Source organism: Montipora capricornis, chromosome 10 (genome assembly GCF_036669925.1).
Source record: "Montipora capricornis isolate CH-2021 chromosome 10, ASM3666992v2, whole genome shotgun sequence".
Lineage (NCBI taxonomy): Eukaryota > Metazoa > Cnidaria > Anthozoa > Scleractinia > Acroporidae > Montipora > Montipora capricornis.
The window spans coordinates 45,863,207-45,887,451 of NC_090892.1; the positions used below are offsets into that span (position 1 = coordinate 45,863,207).

At 37.6% G+C, this 24,245-nt stretch overlaps 2 protein-coding genes across 4 annotated transcripts; one reads left to right on the forward strand and one right to left on the reverse strand.

Annotated features, from left to right (window-relative positions):
* Window positions 1–117: 117 nt before the first annotated feature.
* On the reverse strand, window positions 118–12,197 carry LOC138019212 (origin recognition complex subunit 6-like). 2 transcript variants are annotated; one of them, XM_068865927.1, is made up of 7 exons: window positions 12,058–12,197; window positions 11,863–11,933; window positions 2,910–3,073; window positions 2,729–2,809; window positions 1,591–1,706; window positions 1,084–1,152; window positions 118–697 (listed from the first exon to the last, which is right to left on the reverse strand). In XM_068865927.1, the coding sequence occupies exons 2-7, from the start codon at window positions 11,923–11,925 to the stop codon at window positions 546–548; spliced, it is 645 nt and encodes a 214-aa protein (XP_068722028.1). In that variant the 5' UTR covers window positions 11,926–11,933; window positions 12,058–12,197; the 3' UTR covers window positions 118–545. The 2 variants fall into 2 exon arrangements, with proteins under 2 accessions (XP_068722028.1, XP_068722027.1); XM_068865926.1 differs by lacking the exons at window positions 11,863–11,933; window positions 12,058–12,197 and adding an exon at window positions 5,488–5,717.
* A 1,903-nt stretch (window positions 12,198–14,100) lies between these two features.
* On the forward strand, window positions 14,101–23,674 carry LOC138018589 (heat shock factor protein 1-like). Of its 2 annotated transcripts, none has more exons than XM_068865281.1 (13): window positions 14,101–14,361; window positions 14,506–14,614; window positions 17,517–17,641; window positions 17,936–18,051; window positions 18,166–18,241; window positions 18,749–18,810; window positions 19,076–19,190; window positions 19,278–19,338; window positions 19,741–19,875; window positions 20,324–20,444; window positions 22,059–22,197; window positions 22,284–22,353; window positions 22,477–23,674. In XM_068865281.1, the coding sequence occupies exons 1-13, from the start codon at window positions 14,239–14,241 to the stop codon at window positions 22,653–22,655; spliced, it is 1,431 nt and encodes a 476-aa protein (XP_068721382.1). In that variant the 5' UTR covers window positions 14,101–14,238; the 3' UTR covers window positions 22,656–23,674. The 2 variants fall into 2 exon arrangements, with proteins under 2 accessions (XP_068721382.1, XP_068721380.1); XM_068865279.1 differs by having other exon boundaries at window positions 14,102–14,361; window positions 20,324–20,516.
* The last annotated feature ends 571 nt before the right edge of the window (window positions 23,675–24,245 follow it).

Genomic DNA, 24,245 nt, shown 5'->3' on the forward strand with positions numbered 1-24,245 from the left:
TCCGACGAGCATCCCCGTCTGTTTCATATGGGAGTCCTCCCCCCCCCCCCCCCGGGGGTGCCAGCTCCTTAAGAATACCACAGAAACCCTATCCGCAAAGACTAAGTAGGACAACGATTTTCCGGTGGTTGAGTGGGTATATTCCTTGGAGATTTTCATGAAACTCTTCAACCTGAGGGAAATTTGAACATAGGTTCCTCCAATATTTGACTTGATTTACGTTGATTGTTAATTTCAGTTTACAGTGTCCCAAGTTAGTGCTCCGTCGGTAGAACGACTAGACACTTATTTTATAAATAAAGTTCCTTTCCTTTCCTTTCAACCACAATCGGTTAAAGTTGACGCGGCTTTAATTCCACAACTGAACTCTTTCCCAGCCGTTTTTCATCGTAAACGCGGTAACCAATGAGAATAGCCATTACCAGTATTTTGCGTGTTGTTCATCATCGTAGCTGATTGGCTCCTCGACAAGACTGACTGACTGATTCAGGCAACAAAATCAAACGTAAATATGGCAAAGAGTAACATCCTCGACAGACAACGTACTATGAGTTCGTAGTTTCTTTGGCTCTCATTTCGGCTGATAAAGCCTTCGTTGCAGATTCAATGATCCTTTGCTTCCACTTTTCATATTCTATATCCTCATTGCTTGCATCATCCTCATCAGCCTTTTGTTGTTTTAACAACAAATTTTGGTCTGTTAAAAGAAATAAAGTGCAAACACGATGAGTGAACTCAAGATCCGATGAGAACAATGAATCTTAATTTCAGCTCTTAACAAAAATTTGTAGCTTACATTCCTTCATGGGTGAAGAATACCCAATACATTTCTTTCCTTTTAATTAGACGGTCCATGGACAGACAAAAATGCCAAAAATGAAAATAGCTTTCAGTCCAAAAAGTCAAAACAACTAAAAATTTACAATGAAACAACTTTCAAATGTATTATTGTTCATGCCGGTTTTTTTTTTTTCAGTTAATGGAATTGGTTTTCCAACTTCAGTGGTTTTCAAGGCCTAGTTTTATACCCTGAGAGGCGCGGATGTCGTCAAGGAATGGCCAATTACTGCACTCAGCACCTACCGTCCACTATTTCATTTACTTTGTCCAGAAGACCATAGCATCTTTTTGAAGTCTTCTTGCTGTTTTCAACTGCCAAAACACAACAGAGACTATTTCAGTTATTTCTATAAAACCTACATTGGAAAATCTGGACGAATCCTCTCACGCAAATGAACAAAACATGCACATGTAACTCCCAGCAGAGAGTCATGTGATCTTATTTAACGAATAATATTGCATGATTATTATTTGTCCAACAGTCGTCTTGCGCAGGGGACTAAATTTCGGATTTTGGTCTCACATAGGGTGTTCTGGGCGAAACTCCATCATATGTAGCCATGGAGGTCTTGATTAGGGTTGCACGCAAAGAAATACAAAAATGGCTAAATATGGTGTCTTTTTATGGGAAAAAAAGCCTGGGCAGATTCGTCTCCTTTAGGGGTTTAATTCAAAAATTCGAATGAGGATCCCTGCCCCCCCCCCCCCCCAAAAAAAGACAAAAACTTAACAAAAATCGAGATCTCTCACCAGATTTCAAAGAGGGAATGATTTTCTCCATCTTCTTGTGGAGACTGTCAAATGTAGACCTCTTAGCGATAATCACATTCAATAATTTTGTCTTGTCTATTTTAATCTTTTGATACCTTAAAAACAAAAATCGCAAAATACATACATCTTATTCAATGGTTTAACATAAAATATGCACAGATATTTTGCGAGTTGCATAGTATTTTTACGGGGCGGGGAAAAATATGAGCAATTAGCAAAAATGTCTTAACCATCCAATAAGAGATTTCTTATTCCACTACAAAAAGGTGTTATTTTGCTTCAATTTTATTTGGTAAGACTGTTTTAAAAAAAATGCATCATCTGTCCATCAGGGCGCTTGCAAGCAATGTAAACAGTACAAAAAGCTAGCCAAATGTGCTTTCTTTGATTGCATAAACGAAATGACAAGTGACAAGCGATGACAAGCTAAATTTTCAGGCTTTGTATTATGTTGAAAACAATTTTTTTCACTGAAAATCTCCCGTTCTGCCCATATTTGTTCTGTCATACTACGAAAACCACCGATCTGTGGAATGGGCCCAAATTATCTGGTCACTGCCCCACCCACTTTCGTTAAACATTTTGATGAAATTCCTTTCCCACGGGCTTAAGTTGTGCAAAACAACCGCAACAATGGAAAAACACGTTTTCAAAATTTATCTCTGTTTTCTTTGGCAATTGTAGAAAAACTTGCCACGAAGAAACCTGTGGTGAAGGCTCCCCCTTTTCCGATAATGTCTAGTATAATCTTCATTCTCAAGTCTTCTCCGAGAGCTTTTCCACGATTATAGAGCCTTCCATATGCAATCAGTTCCGCCGTTACCTCTTGAGAATTTGAACTATTTACAAGCAAAAGCAGGCGGGGCAGAGACACGTAAATTCCCACCCATTTCACAGATCGGTGCTTTTCATAGTATACTATGTCCCCTCCATTAAAACCCATTGACTCCTGGGAGTGAGATTTAACAGATTTTACTCTGTGTAACAGCGGATGCTTTCACTCATCAACTGGGTGCAACCTAGAGTGCCTGGGGACTGAATGGCTTAACGATAGGATAAAATAATCAAAATACAACAAAGCCATATTTCAAAATAAAACTTGTCTAATTTGACATACTTGCAAGCAGTGTATAGTGCAGTTCCCACAAAGATTGGATGACTTATTCCTTCCAAATCTTGAACAAAATCCTTCTTGTAACTAGTTAAGAGAAAATGTTACATTAGGAATTGCACAGTGAGTAAAAAGGGCTTACACAAATATAAATAATTAGCTAGAGGAGATTTACAGAAATTTTCACCTCTCATAAATTTTTTGACCCATATTGGAGGCTTCCATACAACCAAACTGCACAGCAAGATCTTTTATGGTAAACTCCCTTTGTTGTTCCAACAAGCACTCTATTGTTTTAAAGGCATCTAGATATGATTTCTTGTTCATTCCAGAAAGACGAATAGCTACACTCTGTGACAAGTAAAGAGAAAAATATTGCCATTTATTATTAATAAATAGTGTACTAGCATACATACATCAAAGAGTTAATGACATATTCAAGCTGTGGTCTAACTATAGCAAGATAGGCTTGTTCTTTTACATTTTCTGGGCACTTATTTAGGTTTCTTCTTATGAAGCCAAGAGATCGGTTAGCTTTGCCTATAATTCCAGCAATATGGGCGTTCCAGTTTAGATCACTGGATAGCAGAACTCCAAGGTAATTATGATGATCAGCAGTTTCCAAGGGTTCTCCATGGATGGTATATTGGTATTCAACTAGAGATTTCGAACATGAGACTCTTAGGATGGTGCACTTCTTTGCATTAATGAAATTTGCCACGTGTCGGCCTAGTGTACAAGTGTGTTTAGGTCTTGCTGTAGTGACTCTGCGTCATCACAATCTTTGATTACACCATACAAAACCACGTCATCCTCGAAAACATAGTAACAAATTTAAGACCCGTGCTTAATATCACCGTGAACCCAAAGAGCCATTCATGTTAACCCCTTCCCCTTGGCGTCCATGGGACAAGCTAGCTGCCAACCTCTTAGAGCTTGATGGTTGTTGCCCGGGGGAAGTACTCCCAGAAAAATTGGGTAGGGGTGTGCGGCCCGCTTCCCAAAACCCTTACCCTATTTAAGACGAAAATCTGCGATTTTCCCTACCCTATTTATGACCTGACCAAAAATTTGATACCCTATTTATGACCTGACCCTTAAACCAATACCCTGGTGCAGACCTGCTTTACAATTATTTCCCTAGTTCAGACCAATGTTAAAGGCAATGTTTATCTGCTTCTATTAGGTAGGTTATAAGACTGCATGTCAAAGTTTCGAGCTCAGAATTCCACAAAACGGGTTACATAATGTGTCATCATAACTACAGAATACATCCTTACCTTATGGTGACTAATATGCTATCTATAGGAACAAAACACTAATGTATTTTACAAACTGTAACCTTCAAATAAAAGAAAAAACAGGAATTTGAAATTGGTCGCTGTGTAATAGTCCAGCGGTTGAACATATGAATATTTACATAAATCATCTTTATTAACTTGAACTATAAAACACATCCAAAATTCCAGCAGTTTATAGTGTGGTCTAGAATACTCGAAGTCCATGTCTGGTCAACTTCAGTTCAAAAACCCCGGGAGCCCGGCCCATGACCGGAACGCGTGACAAGCTGTTGCGGCACGTACACAGTTACCGTAAACATAATTTGTGAAGGGCTTTTGCTGCTGGTCTTATCTAGCCTGCGAAGAAGGGGGACATGATAAAGAAGTAGCTTCTTCTAAATAAAAACGAATTCAAATCAAATCAAATCAAATAACTTTATTTATACACGGTTTTCTCATCAGTATCAGTACATATTTATGAATGGAAATATTTACAAGACTTATAATACCATGAATCTAAAACTAAAAACTACGAATAAATTAAGTAGTACTTACTTATGAATTAAAATATTAACTACTTATTTAATTACTTACTTAGTTAATTAACATATTTATTACTATGAAATATTTACAATACCATCTATCTAAAACTAAAACTACAAATAAATTAAGTGAACTGCTTTACATGAGAGCCGTGTAAATTAAACAATGACGCTAAAAGAAGCCGCTGCAGCCAGCGTGAAAGGATTCTAGAGTCCTAGCCTGCCGCACATGAGTTGGCAGACTGTTCCATAACACCGCACCACTATATCTGAAACTGTTCTTAAGAAAGTTGGTGCGGGGTAGGGAAACAGCAAGTTTATCTTGAGTGTTACGAAGAGAATAATCAGTAACAGCGCTACGCTCAACAAATCTAAATCGAAGATAACCTGGTGCGAGTCCATTCAGAGATTTATATACCATGCAAGCTTTTTGTATCTGACGCTGAGATTCAAGCTTTCTCCATCTCAACACTTGAAAAAGCTATTCAGTACTAGTGTCAAAAGTAGGAGAGGTCAGAACTCTGGCAGCACGGTTCTGTAGTTTTTGGAGTTTATTGACAAGAGTTTTGTTACAGCTACCCCAGACTAGAGTGCAAGATTCAAGACTAGAGTGCAAAAATCGATACCCTATTTATGACCAAAATGGCGGAAAATTGGCCTAAATGGAGACCCTATTTATGACCAAAACGGCTGAAAAACCCTACCCTTTGGGGCCGCACATACCTATATAGCCCATAAAAGGGAGAACCCACCCCCTCCCCTCCCCCCTCCCCGACTACTATTCAAGATAATTTGACAAGAAGAACTTCTGGTTTTGTTGTTGTATGGCTACGTTTCATGTTGGGAGCCATGTTCTTTTGAAGTTCTGCATCATTGCATCTTTACAAGCGCGCAAAATTATGCCTGCCTAAATGCATAGTTCATATGAGCCGGCTAAACTTACTTTATCCACAGGAACGTGTGAGCTGTGTGCAGCGATCTCAAGACAAATCACCGGCTTTGCCATGCTAGTTAATGGCAAGGAGCAATTACGAACCTCCATCAAGCGCTGAAACTCAGCCGCTTTTTTTAAAACCTCTTTCGAAGTGATTCCAAGTCGTTTTGACACTGTTCGCAGAGTTTCATCCTCCATATTGCATTCCTTTTTTTCGCGGTAACGTACAGCTCGTTCCCAGTTCTTCCTGTTTCATAGAATAGAGCTCAGTTTCCATTCTTCCAAATGTTGGATGGAAATCTTGTTCTACAGTGGATCAAAGTCGACTTAAAACCTATACACTTATTTAATGTCATTCGTTTTGTAGATCAGTGTATCCCGGAATAATTTCCCTCTAGGACTGACGAAAAGTAATCTTATATATAGACAAAGTTGAAGACAAGTAGTTGTTATTGATTTATATACTTATGGCATTTTGAATTCTTATTGCTTTTTATACTGTACATGCGTTGATATTTGAGATATCATGAATGTTTGTTAAGTTACTAGAGATTAGTTTCCGTTTAAAAGCCCTTGGGAACGAAGCTTATAGGGTCAGAAAACTTAGAAGGGCGGTTCCCGCCCTAGGGCAATTGAGCGGTTAGCCAATTCTTGACTGCTCACGACAACAGTCGAGAATCGTTTCTTTCACCTTTTACTCATGTCTTCTTTTGAAACAGTAGGCCTATCTGTTTTAAACTGGAACGGCTTGATTATCCTACTCTGAATGTATGAAATGGCGTGTTTGTTCAGTTCACGAGAGTTGGTATTGCGTTTGCATCGTTAGTTTTAGGGAACTAGAAAGAACCACGTACGAACTTATGCCTTTATCTCCCGAAAGCGAGAAGCGCCCGGCTCGGCACTAGACAGGGCAAAGTCAGGTTGACTACATATGTTCAAGGTGTACTTTACGTGAAAACACTGATCAAGTCATGTTAAGATCGCATTTATCAACACTACTTGGGGTGGTGACGGGAATGTTTTTTTACAAACTCATCAAAAGTTGGCTGGATAGCTTAATTCGTAGAGGATTGCACCAGTATCGCACAGATCATAGGTTCAAATCCCGTTCGCTCCGCCTGAAGATACAACGCAGGCTTTTCTTCACGTGACTTCTTAAGTCGATCAACTGAACCTACTACTTGAACTTCCCGCAGTTCAAATATGTGCCTTTTATACAATGCCTCTTTAACACTGATTCAGCGTGTTCTCGAACAGGGATTTCGACCAATTCCTCACTAGATAAAGGGGTTTGGTTTCTAAAGAACCGTGGTGCTGCTTCGGTGGGCAAGTGAAACAAAGAAATAGGTTAATCAACTGATTTGATAGGGTAAATTGTACCTCAATTCTTTACTGTTGTCAATTTACCATATCAAATCAGTTGATTAACCCATTCTGTGTCCTCACTAGAGAGTTTAGTCCTTACTTCCACCGCCGGTCTAATTTAGTATCATTTATTCCCCGGCTATGTAGGATTTGTCAAGGATCGTGGTGATCAATGTTTTGCCTCGGCCTCCCCCTCGTGTTTAGATGAGGCTATTCGGCTTAAATTTTGGAGGATGCAGGATGGGAGAAGGGAACATCAGATTTAATAGGCGATTATTGTTAATTGGCTCTTGACCAACTGGGCCCTGATGAAGCAAGGCAGTGCCTTTTGAGATGTTTACTTTAGATAATATCATGATATTCCTTCACCGTTCAATCAGCCTTACTTGCTCTTTTTGTTTTCTTTTTTGATTTTTTAAAATGTTTATATTGCTGATTGGGTCATCGCTTCTCAAAAGAAGAAAAAGGAGGCCATTGAAGGGTTAACAAGTCGAACAATTCTATTGGTCTCTTTTTATTTTAAAGAAATAACCCCTGAACTGCGGATCAAAAAAGAATGTAATGTAGACTTTTACTTCAGATATGATAATCAGGCTTCGATTATGTCAACCCAATATACAACAATCGCTAGTCGAGGTACGACTTTGGCGTTGGTTGGTCTTGGTTAACGCTGGAAGCCTTTGCCTTTCATGACTAGGCGACGTCTTCGTGAGTACATGCAGTCCAGTGACAAAACATTTTGTTGATGACATTGCCTCCTACTCCGGCCCACGCACAGGTTGATTGTTGCTTGTCATTTTTATGGGCCACGGTTCCGCTGAAACTGGAACTTAATTTTACAATTGCATTGAACAACAGCAAACTGAACGACAATAGCTCTCAGCTTTTCTCTTGTACTCGTATTATTGGAAGCAACATGTTTTCTGTGACACGTACTTTCTTTCTGCAATTTGAAAATAAATGAGTCGTAGTTTTCCTTGGTCTAGTCAAGAGTAAACTAGAGAACAGATAATTAAATGCACTTGAAATCAGTAAATGAAGAATTAATGAAGATGATAACGATGAATAAGGCAAAAGGCATTTAAAAAGCAGATAAGGAGCATAGCGCGATACCTTTTAGAAAACTGAGTAGTGGTTAATTCTAATATATCTACTCCACCTGTATAGCATCTTTCTCTCCCGTTACAGATGAAATACAATATAATATCCAATAAAATAATTGAGTTCTAGAATTTAGCGGAAACAAACAAACAACTGATGACGTTTTTTAGCTTGATATTTGTTCAAGTTGCGGGAAGCTTTGGCGTGAACCGTGAACACTTCAATCAACTTTTCCGGAAACACTAATATAAAAAATACGTGGATAGTTATTTAGCTAGGTTTTGGATTATAAATTATATATGGGTATTTACAAGAGATGATATTTTTGTTCTGTCTCGAAGTGGCGTTTGCACTGTTATTGAACGTTTATGGACACAAACCAGCAATAATTAGCTCATTAAAAAGAAAAACCACTAGAAATAATATCACATATGTACGTATAAATATAAAAATATATTTGGAACATACTGACATTCATTATTCTATCGCTTGATCGTTGTTTAAGTTTAAGAAGCTAGGCCAGCTGCAGGGTTAATTACCGTCAAATAAACTAACGAGTCCTTTCAATCCCCGAGTCCATTCAGGCCTACAATATTTAATTGACAAACTAAGGAAGGATGTAGTATGCATATACGAATCAAAGACAACCGCTAAAAGTTACAAACGATAACTGATAGATCAAGGAAGGAAGAAGAAATTTTACACTGAACAACAACAAGAGTCTTGAATACGTGAAGAAATTTATCCCTGAGTTTGTTAATATACCATACACTTTATTCGTCAAAGTCTTTAAGCCGTCATGTCTGACTCTCTAGAGTCTTATGGAAGTAAGGAATTAGGCAACAGGATTTTGTAAGTTTTAAACCGGGCCATGCTTTAACACTGAACGATTCTCTTCGGCTCTACCAAGTAATGGAGTACATCAATAAAACAGAGCGCCCTACTAAACTGCTTAGGCGGGGATTTCATTACCATTAAGTAGGCTGTTTGTTTTTGTTTTTCTCTATTAGAATATACACAAGAATGGTATGTTCCATTTATAGTTAGAAATCTGAATGGATTTTCCTTGTAGACACTTTATTGACTTGCACTGCCTTATTCAATTATAAACATTAATATCAGAGTAGTCAGCAAAGAACAAAGTGGTATTAAACTGCTCAAAATTAGTGATACACGACCTCCGCTATCTATATGATTTACAAACACACAGGAACAATAAGCAAAAGCTGACTCGATCGGTTAATTAATCTCTCTGTAAGGAGGCAGATACAGCAAACACCTGCATTTAAGAACCTAGAACTGGAGAACCTGTTAGGCTAAAGATTTAATCTTAGACCTCCTTTACATAAGAACCAGGTTATAGCCTAAAAACTTAAACAGGTTCTTATTTTAGAAAATAACCTTGAAATTTCCGGCGACTGGAACAAATTGCAGTTCAAAAACTGCACAGATGTTGTTCAAAACGTATTTTTCATAGTTATGAAATATAAAGGCATCATCGGCAGCACTCTACATCAGAGGAAATCAGTCATACGATTGTAGAGCGCCGGAAATAAGAACCAATTTAAGAACCTAGATAGCCTAAAACTTACTGTAAATACCATTTTTATATAAAGAACCTGCTCAGCCTGACTTGGAAAAATCTAGGTTCTTTTAGGCGGGTGTTTACTGTTCTTAATATTCCGGCCTTTTGACAGGACCATTCAACCGAGGATTTCTAAAAATATCTCAGTTTAGGGTGCATGGAAATTTTCATCGGGCCGCCATTCCAAACTGAGACTTTTTAAGGTTTGAAAAATTCAATCAAGTTAGCGCTGCAACATTCGACTTAAAAATCTCGCAAACAGGGAAAATAGTTCGTCACATTTCTGGAAGTGTTTTTTTTTGGTGATTTTTGGCTTCAAAAAGATCACCTAGCATTTACTCGAAGTAAATAGTTTGCTTGGTTTTTTGTGGCTACAGCTATCAAATTTTGAAGAAATATTTTATTCCCTAAAACGTTCAGGAACTTTAATTTCTCGTCCAAGACCACTCCAACAGTACTGTTACAACTATTCTAGTAAGGAAAGAAGTATTCCTCAAATTCAGTTAGCAATGACTCAGGGCACAATTTAACTAGCGGGTTTACACGGAAACTATTACAGTGACCGTATGAAAAACCGATATGCCCGTCTGTAGACAAATATATAGCCTGTTCAGCTACGAAATGGTATCACTGCGCTTAGTTCTACTGAAAAAATACGCCTTAGTCATTCGAAGACTGGATAAGATGACTTTCACAGGTTACTGAATAAGCCGACAGATCAGTCAGTTTAAGATTTTTTTCTGTACAGTATTTCGCTAACTAAACCATTTTCCAAATTAAAATTCACTGTGCTTGTGCTAAGAAATGTTTCTGTGTGTTCATCAGAAACATTAACATCATGATCCCACAATAAACTTGGATAGCATAATAATGCGGATACTTTCAACACATTTTAAATTGATAACTCTTAAAGGATCGACACCCAACGTCAATTTTCGGAAGATATCTGTTCGGAAGACGATTTGAGATCCAGAATTTTCGGAACATTTGTTCTAAAATTTCATGCTTGCCTGCCTGTCCTAGGATTTTCGAACATCTAAAACATGATATAATTGCCCATTTTTAACGGATTTTTACCCTGAAAAGCTCACCTATAACTATAATTTTCGGATCACTAGACTTTCAGCTAAGAAATCCGAACAGATGAAAAATTTTTAGGGCATAAAAATATGCCTATATCTACCGTTTAAATACTAAAATACGTTTAACAATGCTATGTCTAAGTGGTTTTGAATTATATTCTCGTTGGGTGCCCCTGGTAACTTCAGTAGAATTTTAAATGAACTTAATTCTGGGAAAAAGTTGTATCATAAGCTTACGAGTAGTTCATGTACAGATTATTGCATTCACTTCTGTTTTGCAATTAATATGCAATGCTGAAGGGATTCAATTATTCGAAGATCACTTAATATTGACGCTGCTACGAGTGTACATGTAGTTGTCAAGGCTGATAAATTCAATACCAACCAACACAGCCTTCGCGGCCGACTTCAGTTGGATGGCGTCAGTTGTTTTCACATTTTACGGCAAGTGCATGGCCACCGATCTGAGGGAAAGAGGTAGTTGGAAACATTTCAGAACGCTCTAAAAAAAACGTATTATCACTCATAATCTTAAGCACGAATAGAACAACGATCGAACCACCGCCATCATATAAACTGACGAGTGACAAAGTATCCCATCCATGTCCGAGGAAGGCTTCCACGTGCATTTCTATTAGTTAGTTTCGTACAAAAAAACTGGAAGTGCGGGACAAATCCTTTCTGGCACCATTAATTGTGATTCACAGGAAATCTGTTATTCAAATTGTCAAAACAATATTGAATTTCGCTTCCTCAGAGTTTTCATCCCTGCTGCGATCACTTTACAGTTCCTGTATTCAATTCTGAAAGCTTAAAATTATAGTACAATAAAAAGATTAATGGCGGAAAGTGCTTTTTGAGTAAAAGAGACAATATTAAAATAAATGCTAGTCTTTCAGTAGTCTACACAAACAAAATGTTACGTGATGTAACTCCCTTTACATGTATACAAAAATCAAAACAGTTTTCCGACTTGGATTTACTCTAAAATTCGGCCACAGGTCCAGATTAATGAGTGTAACTCATGGCTCTATTTACTCATAGATTATGCTGGCTTAACCATGGATTTATCACTCTAATACCTCACCTGAATTCAGCCAACCATACCATCATTTTTTTGTAGTCATGTATGCATGGCCTTTTTGAATCAAGGTTAAAAAAGACTCTCCCAAGTTAACATTATATTCAAATTAAGCACATCGACTTCTAAGTAACAGAGTATATGAAAAGTAGACCAAGGATATTATTCACCTTATCGGCAGCGACGACTCCAACCAACTCAGGCTTACTCTCGTTCACCTTGCAGCACCTCATTGAGTCAACTGTGTGGGGAAAGAATTCCGTAATTCAGCAGTATCATGAATGCAAGTACAGGTGGAATTTAATCGTACGAGGTTAAAAGTGGATCATGGTACCCAACTTGCTCTAAAGGAGACAAATACGTACCTCAATAGTTAATTCAGTTCAACCAGGCATTTCCGTCTCGTCAAAGTAACTCGCTGTTTCTAATCCTGTTGTCCCGAAGGTACCGAGACGGAAAAACATTTTATCATTCCAGGGGTATGTTTGGCAAATGAACGACTTCCAGCCCAAAAGAAAATGCCTCTCAAGTTTCGGTGCTGAACCGCCCCCTGACTCCTGCCTACGTCAGACTCTCGTATCGACCAACTTTTCATTTTCAGTTACAAAGAAAGAGAGCTTGCAGCATACTTTAGATGGCTTTGGTTTTAATCAACGAAAGTGGAAGAAAACATGTTTGCACGAAATGTCAAGCAATATCCAAGTTTCGCGAATGTTTCAGACATCGGTTGATGGTTTACAACCTTCGAGATGCATCCTCCACAGGCAGAACAAGGAATGTTCTAGCACGTGACGACGAAGACATTATTATTTCTTGGCAACATCGTTACTTTGTCCGCTAATAATTGAAGTAAATAGTATCCGAAAAAATTCAATCGTTCCGAGTAATTTTCTCGAAGTTGTGCGAAATTCAATTGAATTTCAAGGGTGCCATGAAAATTACAATTTATAAACTTTTACTGGATAGGGACAATCGGGCCTTACCTTTAAATAGAAGCAAAAGACTACGCTTTTGTAACAAAATTATAACTGAACAAGACAAGCACTTTATGTTGTTTTTAAACTAATTCGACAGTTTTTTAGTCAAGATCGTGGAAAGAAACCCCAAAACTTACCTCCCGGCCAGACTCAGATGAATTAAAATACCTCAATAACGGAAAATCTTATGGCACAAAATAATACACTTGAGCAACATTTACGGGAGGGTTTAAAGTTTTCTAAAACGGCTTACACATGAAGACATAATTTTTAACCCCTCTCTGAATAAAGAGAACATCGATGTGCTCTCTGAGCCCACATTGGAATAGATGCCTTCTACAGGTAACAAAATGGTTCTTTTGCCTTGATACACATATAAAACAACTGTAATGTATCGAGTTTACAATCTGTACCTCAAAAATATAATAAGAATATTGAAAACCAAAAAATATTCTAGATAATTCTTGTATGCTATAATTGAAAAATATCAACATATCAACAGTGTTTCGATGGAAAATTTAACTATACATTGTAATTATATCGTATTATATCGTTTTAGAACCATCTAGATGGTCCATACGTCATTCTATTCTCCAGAATATTCTTATGTTGAAAACGCACGTCTGCCATCGCGTCGAATAATCTAGAACAGCTGGTTTGCGTGACTTTTATGTACTTGCTACAGTTATGGTAGGTTCATCTATTTCCGGTTGAACAAAGAGAATTTGACATTGCATCAAAAGTGGCAACGAAACTAATTTTTTATGAGAAAGTTTATTTTTGGAATCAGCGGGCTGATAAATTTGGCTCTTGTTATACAAAAAGAAATACTATCTAAAAAAAGATTTCTGGTCAACCAGTTATGAGTTTGACTCTATGAACATGAGAACTCTGTACATTTTAAATTTTAAACTTCTATCTTCACGGACAATTTACAATTCTTGAGTCCCGAGTATTGTTTCGTGTGGGCGGAAGATTCCTGTCGTTAGTTTTAATAAACTGTCTGCGGAGATTCCCTGAAGAGCCTCCAATGTTTCTTTTTTACCAAAAAAAAAACGAAATACATCCATGTTTACGATCTCTTTGTCACCATGTTCAAAGTTTATGATTACAATCCAAGTTCTCTAGAACCATCAACGGTATGTCGGTTGGTGAACGCGAGCATTTGCGAAAGTTCTGGAACCGAGTGTTTGTTCAGTGCTCCCTGGAGACGGGCCCTGAATGACGTCAGCGAGGTAACCGCTTAGGTCACCACCTGTCGACTTCAGAGCTAAGCTGAAAAGCACCTTTTAGGGGATAGGTAGGTCATTGAAATTCCGATGACTAAATATAGAAAAGTCAACAATCAAGTCTTCTCGACTATCACTTGTTTACTATTTCTTGATTCTACGACGCCCTTGTAAACTAGTGCCAGTCCTAAGCAAAGCGTATATATAAACCCCTCTTTCAAACTAGCGGGTAAATATGGCTGTTGTGTGAATCGCTTGGTGTCCCTTCCGCACTTCTCGAACCACACACACGCAAACTTCGTGAGAAAGATTATTTGTTTAAGGTGGTCTTTAACAAAGTATGCCGATGAGGACAGGAGACGCAGATTCGAGTAGCATTCATTCCAACGTGCCTGCTTTTCTGGTCAAACTTTGGAAGCTGGTTGAAGACCCGCAATACGATGATCACATTTCATGGAACAAGGCAAGGGTTTACGGAACTAGATACATCTATTGTTTTAGACTTTGCAAATCACGTCTACTTCTTGATGGATTCTTGGGTGTTGCATTCTTTATTTATATTTTTGATATTCACCCGTAAATTAAAAAGATTTCGGTATATTTGCAGAATGGATCGGGATTCCTCGTGCACGACCAAGCCACTTTTGCACGCGAAATACTTCCAAAGTATTTCAAGCATAACAACTTTGCAAGCTTCGTTCGTCAGCTGAATATGTGTGAGTACATTTTCTGAAACAATCAACAAGTGCACTGTCTATAAATTTGACATTTTTTTTTGTGATGATAGCAGACGCGAGAGCTAATTATAATGAGTAATGCTCGATCTTCTTGATCCAGAGGACGTTGTAAACTGAAAATTCGAATTTCCCATCCTCGTTGGACGTGGCCATTTTGAAATGAAACATTGACCCGAAGGTTTACGGTCTTCTTTTGATTTACTTGGTAAAGAAAATAATAACGTCTTGCCAAAGAATGTTTGCAATGCGTACAACGTTTGTTCAAACTGTTTGCCCATACCTTTTTCATGCATAATGTTGCTAGTGGTAGGCGATTTTTTCCTTTCCATGCTTTCAGTCTTGCACGATTTACTAAAGCTGGTGGTGTGGCTTTGCTTTTCGATGTTAGATTTCAAATACTATCTGAAAGCGTTTATAATACATGTACATGTGTAGATGAGTAATATACTTGTAAAACTCGTGTTACACTATGGCTGAAATTGATTATGTGTGTTACTTACCAAATGGGAAATTCGCTGCAATGCGTAGGATGAGAAGTTGACTGTTTAGAATGTTCTCTAGTATATCCTCAGTGGAAGTGTTGACTTTATGCTTTTGAGGTGCAATATATATACTAATGAACAGCGACATTATTTGGAGGAAAGAAGAAAGGTTCTTAAAGAGTCATCACATGTACCTTATCGTATGCTTCAAGTCCCAAATCGTAATTTCCAGAGAAAAGATCATTGGGTTCATGTGGATTACCTGCTCTTGGGAACAGTTCAAAGCTTGAAATGAATTTAAAAATCAAGACTTCCTTCAGAGAATTCTTAGTATAAAAGCTTCTGAAAGAATCTGAGTCTGTATACATTGTTAAAATTCTGTAAGGCAGCACCAAAACTTTAGTCAGAATGAATGTACAAATATATCATATTTCATTGCGAGCACGTTTGATCAACACTCTTTTTGCTCAACCATCACCTGAGGACATGGATTACTTCCAAACCTTTATTACAGAATTTTGTTGGCAATCTCAAGCATTTCAATTGAATCAAGCCTCCAAAAGACTAAAAATTACTTAACCTCTTGGGTAACAGTGAAACACTGGATTTCAAAGCTAGAGTCAGTCCTTGATAAATACTGTAGTCAAGGCCAAATATTCAGACATTCATTCAGAATAAAGCAAAGTTTTGATAGCGTGATTGTTTTTCAGCCCTGAGAACAGTGCTTCCCTGTAAAGTAGAAGCAACCTATTAATTGAATAGCAGCATGCAATGGTTGATTTAGGCACTAATAATAGCTAGTTGTGCATAATTGCCATTGGTTGCTATTTTTGGGATGAACTTTGTGGTAAATTAAAGAGTTCAGCAGTTAAAAAAAAAAAAGCTTGTCGTGACCATTGCCATTATTAATATACTCTGGATTAAGACAAAGCTCTTGAAAGTTAAAAATGCTTGAATGCACAAATAGAGAAAACAAATTATTTAAGCATTCTTTATGTCTATGCATTTTGGGATGATTGATTAAATGATGCAAATGGGTCCAGTACATCAAATAGTTTTAAATGCAATGAATGCATTTTTAAATGTAATTATTGCATTAGTCAATAAGTGAAATATGAACAAAGGTCTTCTGACACCAAATTAAATCAATCAAATCAAATTGTACAGTGTATACTGCTATAAAATTTCAAATGATCATGTTACTATTACTTATTGAAATTCTGATTAAATTTCCTCAAATTTCATTGCCCTTGTCAGTGGTTATTTATAAATGATGTGCCAAGATAATTCCTTCTCATGCTAGGGTGTTTTAAAGGCAAACCCTTCCCTATTGATTCTCTCTTAAACTTTCTAGTTTGAACCCCTCCCTTCTCTCAGCATGTTCTGCACATAACCATCCAGGGGGAAGTTTCTGATGCCCTCCTTATTAGGGAGAACCAAATTCTCCCTTCCCTCTATGTAAGTTCCTCTTTCTTTCACCTCCCTCTGGGTTTCACTTTTAAGAAATGCCCTTTTGGGTCTTTTCTAAGCATTTTAGATTAGGGTCACTCCCTCAAAAAAAATGGAACACCAGTGTATGCAATCACTCAACCCATTGACTCCTGGGAGTGAGACTTGACAGATTTTACATCTACATCTGCATCTACATTTTCCAGCGCTCGTCAAAGTCCTTTTTGACTTATGGCTGTTTTTGCTTAGGTGGCATCACACACCACAAGCCTTTTTGAGACATCAGAGAACATGCTCACAAAGGACAGCCACAACACCAGGAACCTCATTCCCTACTCTTCATGAATAGTGTGTGGGTTCTTTAACGTCCCACAGGAAACTTTTGAACATCAAAGATATTTGTGAGATGGGGTCTATGGTGTTTTGTCCTTATCGGAGAAGACTTGAAAGTCTAACCATTTGCAGGTGTCATTTCAAAGGCAGCACTTTCTCCTCAGTCATTTTAAGACCCTGAGTATTGGTCTGATTGGAGTCAAACTCAAAACCTCCTGCATGGCAGTCCAGACAGTGCTCAACCAACTGAGCCACTGTCTCACGTCAGACAATTAATTTTTTCTCGTCAACTGGGGGTGTCCTAGGCCTCCTTTGGAGTCAATGGGTTTAGGAACACAATGGTGGCATCACAACTTTTTTTAACTTGCAATGAGTGATTTATTGGTGCAACTATGACCTCTTCATTCATTTCAGCACCATTTTTTAACAGGAATCCAAGTGGGAAATTATTAATAGTTATCTAAAGTTGTATTTTCCTTATGTAAACTAATAATATTTACATCTAGAGAAGAAAGTGTTTGCACCAAGGCTTTCAATGAAAATAGACTAAAATGAACTCAAAATAATCTGAATTTACAAATCTATAACTACATCCTTCTTCAAATGAAATTTATTAGATGGCTTCCGTAAAGTAATTGGTGCTGAGCAAGGTGGCCTGAGATCAGAGAAAGACGAGTGGGAGTTTTTTAACGGAAACTTCAACAGATATCATCCTGAATTACTTGAGAATGTCAAGAGAAAGGTATGTGTTATTATTGGGTGTAAAAAAACTGCAATGGTTTGTGGCAATTTTAAAGTGAATTTAAAAATAAATTTGGTGCAAATGGAATTAATGGTACATGTAAATGAGTTCATTTTGGTGTTTCTAAATGAATAGTCACCAAAATGTTTTGAAAGCTTAAACATTCCACCAAAATCTCCAACTAAAAGGAAAATTTTACTTGATTGTTGTAGTTGGCCAACTTTGTTGAATATTTTTATCTGAGTCAAATGTTTTCAATGAAATGCAGTGTTTAAAACATTTTATCTGTTTTAGGCTGCACCAGAGGAGAAGAAATTAAAGACTGAAGATGTATCCAAGGTGTTGAACGATGTGCAAGACATGAAAGGAAAACAGGACGAAATGACGATGAAACTTGACCAGATCAAAAGGTTAATAATAAATTGTCAAAATAAATTTACCATGATAGAGAAGAAAGAGTCTGGTTTGTTTTAGCCATGTTATGTTGCCTTTTCCTGTGACTCACCACGTTTTCTCCCTGACAGGGAAAATGTTACTCTGTGGAATGAACTGGTTGAGTTAAGACAAAAACATCAAAGACAACAGCAGATTGTGAACAAAGTAAGTTCAGTCTGTATTTTTAAGATAATGTGTGGTGCCCATGAGACAGACTTGGGTGGTTGAGCCACCCGTCAATAATCAAGGGATCACCCTGTAATGAATAAGACTGTTGGGCTTTTTCCAGAGCAAAATGTGTCAAGTTATTGTATCAAATGATAAAGTTAAATTGGTTTTGGACAGAGTATGCCACAGAATTTAGTCGCCAAACCATAATTTTTGGCATAAATTACCTTTTCAGGTTACCTTCTGCTTACAGTCTCTTCATGAGATTAATATTAATAAATTCCTATAATTTTAAATATGACAGCCTGTAGTGTACAGTGACAACACCTTTTTAAAGGGAGTGTGAAAATGGGGAATGATTTTTATGACTTTTGACATGTAGAATAAATCTCCAGTACACTGCTTGAGTCATAAAATGAATGAAGTTATCAGTTATAATCAGTGATTATACAACAGCTTATTGGGAAAGTGTAGTGCATATCTCAGCCTGCTCTTTTTTCACAGCTCTTCCAGTATCTCATGCGGCTAATCTATCAAAATGACAAGCTGGTGCAGAATAGAAAGAGGTTGGTGATGAATGCGGCGAGCATGCCATAATAATGTGATAGTATTATTATTGTCATCATTGTACAGGTGGCAAGATGAAGATCTGCTAGTGATGTCGGTGTTTCCACAAAACTCGTATTGTACTGCATTTGTGAGAGGACAGTATTTTGAAGCAGATCCAGTGAATAAGGAGCAGAGTATAATTTTATCTTTCTAAAATCATGTTGATCCGATGTGTTAGTTTTTATGTAGAATTTAATCATCAAACATCACTCCTCTTTTTAGGTTGATGCTCCAGGACAGTACAGAAGAACCATCCGCCAAAAGGGAGCGGTATGACTACAGAGATGGTTCTGGTCCCAGCAGTGGACAACCTCCACCAAGCTATTCTTCTCAGAGAGTGAGTGCAAGTTATGAAGCTTTAAAAGTATTTTGCCAAGTTCATTGAAAATCAATCACTCGTCATTGTTATTTTTGTTCTTTTCAGCCTAGTACACAGACTCTCACAATTTCTGACATATCAAATGTTCCCGCTACAAGTTTGCCTTGTAAGTGACAGCATGATGCGTATAATTACACAATATGCAGTTTAACAATGTTATTGTTATCAATGATACTACAGAGCGAAATTTATTTACGACATCTTGGTGAAATAGAAACTGGAGTCCATTTTTATTGGGTCTTTGGATTGAAGGGTGCCTTTATGTTTGCAGACGTTGAGCAATACCGACTGTAGGGTCAAAACAACAGCTCATGCTTATTATGGTAGAAAACGTTGGTAGAAAAAAATGACTTAACATATTCAAAGCTGACAAAGAGGACTGAACTAGCCAGTTCAATTCACACCAGACTAGAACTCCATAATGACATGAAAATTATTATTAAAAGTGACAGTCATTTGTGATTATTGTGGAGTTTGAAAGCATTTCAATTTTCTTTGTTTGTTACAGCCACAAGTGGACCACTAATAACTTCATTAGATGATGATACAATATCACATGCTAGACCAGTTATTAGATTCCCTGAGGATTCAGGTCCTTCTACATCACAGCCTATTGTGTCTAGTCCAGTATCCACATCATCAGGTAGTGTTGACCAAACTCCATTTTCTCAAACATAAGTCCAATATCGTAGCAAATTATGAGCCTAATCCAGTCAGGACTATTATTATTATTGGTAAATACTTTTTTTAAAAAGTGAATGTCTTGACACTCAATCCAGTCTGATTGCTTTTGAATTAACAAGAGTCATCTAAGTTCACTCAGTGTCGCCTTTAGTGATCCAAATTATTTAGATTTTTCTTGCTGATATCCCAGGTACTTGAACATCTACCTGTTAAATGCTAATTGACACAGACAAAAATTAAAATATTTCTTTTACATATAAAGAATAAAGTTGCCATTATTATGCTTTTATAAATCTTATCGAGACATATTATCCTTTCAAGGAAGACTGAAGGTATATGTTGTATTGCTCACTGTAATTTACATCTTTTAAAATCTCTTCTTTTTTCTTTTTCTCTTGATATTCCAGCATCATCTTACCCGCAAGCTTCAGTTGTACAACCTTGTGTATCAACAGGAGTAGTTACTTTCCCAGAGGAACAGAACCAGACGCCCATTGTACACCCGACGCACATCATAGAGCCTCAATCGTACGATGAGCATCATACTATAAGAAATGCCCCTATGAGGCGTGGTCTATCTCAGGAAGAACTTGCAGAGAGGTAGTGTCCTCTGACCATTGAAAAGCTATTTATTACTCCAGAGATTCACTGCAGTGATAAATAAACCAAATCAATGGCTCTGTAGGAAGTTTGTATTTGTGAGCTATACAGTCATCTACGTACATTCTGATATCCTACTAAACATCTTAGTTAGTTAGACACATTAATTATTTGTGGTTTGGACGCACACAAGTCTTTTGTGGCACATGATTAGTCGAGTTGGCTAAATTTAAAAATTTAAGATCTCGTCACATTCACACTATAAGTTTTTTATTTTAATGCATTGATTATTACTACTGTATGCAGTGCTGTTAGTTGTGATTTTATTTTGTCATCCAGCTTTCATTATTTATGCAATATTAGAGGACCTTTGCCGTGCCACTTTTGTACCATCCTTGCATAACACATAGACTAGTGCATAATTTTTCTTCATGATCATTGTTTACACGTGTATATATTTTTCATTCTCTCCTTGTTACGAACACTTGATGGATAGCAAGTGGCTTATCACATTTAAATCTTTGTTCCGTCAGCCAAAACCCCAGTGTAGATATCTTTGGGAAACTTTCTGAAGATGATATGGTAGAAAGGTAATGTCACACAAACCACTAGAGTTATCTATCATTACCATTACAAGGGTATCATGATAAATGATTCAGTTTGTGGTGCTGAAGGCAGATAGTTAAAAATTAATAATAACAAGAAAATAATCATTTAATTCAGAAGTAGATCGTTATTAGGTTACTGTACTTTATTAGGCCTATTTGAGTCTCTTTAATGTCAAGGCTTTTTGAGGAAGATAGCCATGTCAGTGAGCTGAAGATAATTTAGAGCCCATTTAATTTTGTTGTAAAAATGACCAATTAATTGAAGCTTATTTTGTATTTCTGGGTTTCATTGGTTACAACGAAATCAGCTGTGAGATTGTTTGTACATAACATCTGAGCGTTGTGATAGACTGGAAAATGATTAATCCATGTTGCCTTTTACCTTGTGTTTTCATTGCACTAAATATCTGGAAACTACCAGTCACAATTCATTTTAACAGCCATACACCTTATTCCAAAATGGCTCCCATTTTAGTATTCTTTTGTTTCCATGCAAATTGGCCCTTATGGCCTCGCTTTCAAACGTAAAATTCAAAAGAATATTTAACCTTTGAAAGCGAGGCCATAAGGGCCAATTTGCATGGATACAAAAGAATACTAAAATGGCGGCCATTTTGGAATAAGGTGTATTGAGTGGGATAAAATCTGCAAAGGTCTTTATCATTACTGGTTGTACGTTGTTGTGAATCAAAAACCAAAATAATATTGAGCTTTATGGGCAATAGTGAGTGGCCAGATTTTTCAGTTTATTTTCTGTTAGTTCTCATGTGGATGTATTTCTTGCAAATAGTGGAAATATTACCAATATTACCCATATTACACTTCAATCTCCTTTGGAGTGAAGACTAACCCTAAGCAACCTTTTCTGGGTACTTTAACATGGCATTTTTGCAAACTAGACTAACAATTCCTCACTTCTTTTGTCTTTCTTCAGGAATTTTATCGGTGACCAAGTAGATTTTATTTCAAGCAATCTTGATAACATTCAGTATCAACTGGCAAATCACCCTTTAATGCTGGACAACAGCTTATTTTATGATGTGTTTGGGCACGAAGGTGGTCATCCAACCCAGGTTAGCCATGTACGAACGTGCGTCAATTGATTTTTGATCACAATATTTGTGGAGATTATTAATTTTTCTTTGGCATGATATTCTAGGATCCACTTGATGTTCTAGCAGACCGTGCTGCAGCGAGTCCGCTTCCTGGTGCTGCCAACACCTCTCAAGGTACAGAGTGAAGAACATCATGTCCTTTAATAACTCGATTACAAGAGGGCACCAGCCAACCAAGATACAGGCTAGCCTGCTTTTTCTTTTTGCGTTATTAAGGCGACTCTTATTATCTTACAGGTAACGAACTTGTTCAGTACGGAATGCAGGCATCTGGTGCCAGCAGTAACTCTCCCCGGGGACCGCCGCGCTCCAGAGAGCGAGTGGATCAGTACGGACGAAGAGAGTGGTCCCCAGGACAGCAACAGCAATCACAACAGTCAGAATATGATGTTGTTCATCACATATTTAATGGTTGAAAAATCGTCGGTCAAAATCTCTTCATTTACTTCGGCTGATGATTCTACTGGCTTTAAAAAAGTTTTCCTTGTGCAATAATTTTAAGTGCGTTTTACTAGTTTTGCTGTTACTTATGAAAGTAAATACAACGGAGGCAGATGTAACGAGCTGTGACTCAACCTATTGTGATTTAAAATCACAGTCGCTTAAACCGAACGTCGCCGAAGCCAAAGTACTTATTTGAAGTAATGTATGGTGCTGTCTCCTCGAACCGAGAATAGCGCAGTCATGTACAAGAGCACATGACAATCACATGGCAAAAGCAAAGGAATGGTCACGTGTTCATAATAGTTAAATCACCGCTCTCATAACAGCAGACCTTTGGGATCATGTGGGGTATGAATAACTAACGGTGGAATGTAAGGAAATGGCGGTGCTGCGTCGTTGGGGTTTAAAACACAGTAATTAGGGAGATTGAGAAGCTAGCGTTGCGAGCGTTAACTCATCATCATTGGTCGATCGACTTTGAACTACCAAATTTCTGAAGTACGAGATCGAGCTGAGCAATGCGAACAGCAGCAACACGTGATCAGGGTCAAGAGAAGGAAAGGTCACGTGATGGGCTGTCAAGTTACTATTGGACTGTATCCAGTCTGTTTTACTTGTTGCTTTGTGAGCGAAGCAGTCAAGTTGACTATCCAGATTTACTGATAAATTTATGAGAAGTTTCGGTTTTATTGTTTTTAACACTTGTAAGACTTATATAATACATTTACAGGTAATAAGCTTAACCCGGTGTTTCAGTTAGTCTTCGTGATTTAAGGGAAAAAAGGAGAGGAGAGAAAACTTCCTAGCTTAAATACATGAAGATGACTTGCGTAAATGATGTAGCAGGTGTGAATGACCTTTACTGTCAAAGCAATATCAAATGATAAACTTTAATTCAGTGGTGCTTTTGAAAAATATATATGAAGGATTTGACCTGTTAAAATTTTACTCGTGCGTTAAATAGAAACCAATTAAAGTTAAAGAGAACGAGTTTTTTCGGTTTGCCCTCCGGAAATATTTTGGTACCTTGCTCTCACCTCAAAGGGGTAGGGTGGGGCCTTACCACAGGAAGGCCACTCGTACTCAAATTGTAGTTTGTAACGAGTGGAATAGCGGTGTAAATAGGCCATTCCCGAGTTAATGTCTGCTTTCTCTTCAAAGCGAGTCAAAGCGCGAAGTTTGTGTGATGGTAATTAGTCCTACTTTACATTATGAATAAAAACTAATTTTCATAAGAAAAAGTTCGCCTGCAGACTCGCTTTCAAGAGGAGGCAGACTCGGAAATGGAATGCGGCGCTTGTGCAAGGTCCAACGTTCCGGCGTAATCGTAATGAGCCGACATTTTGAAAGCATACGGCCGGTAGAGGATTGGGACGATTTCTCTTCCCTTCCTCATCCCCCACCACCATTTCATTTCATACTGCCATCCTCTCCCTGTTTGCAATTTTTTTACTCGTCCCAGTCCTCTGTTAGTCTCGTTATCCAAGATGTCGACCGATAATTCTTACCAAAATACCCCTACTTTGCAAGCTACTCGATTGCTCCCTTTTTTTCTTTTCTTT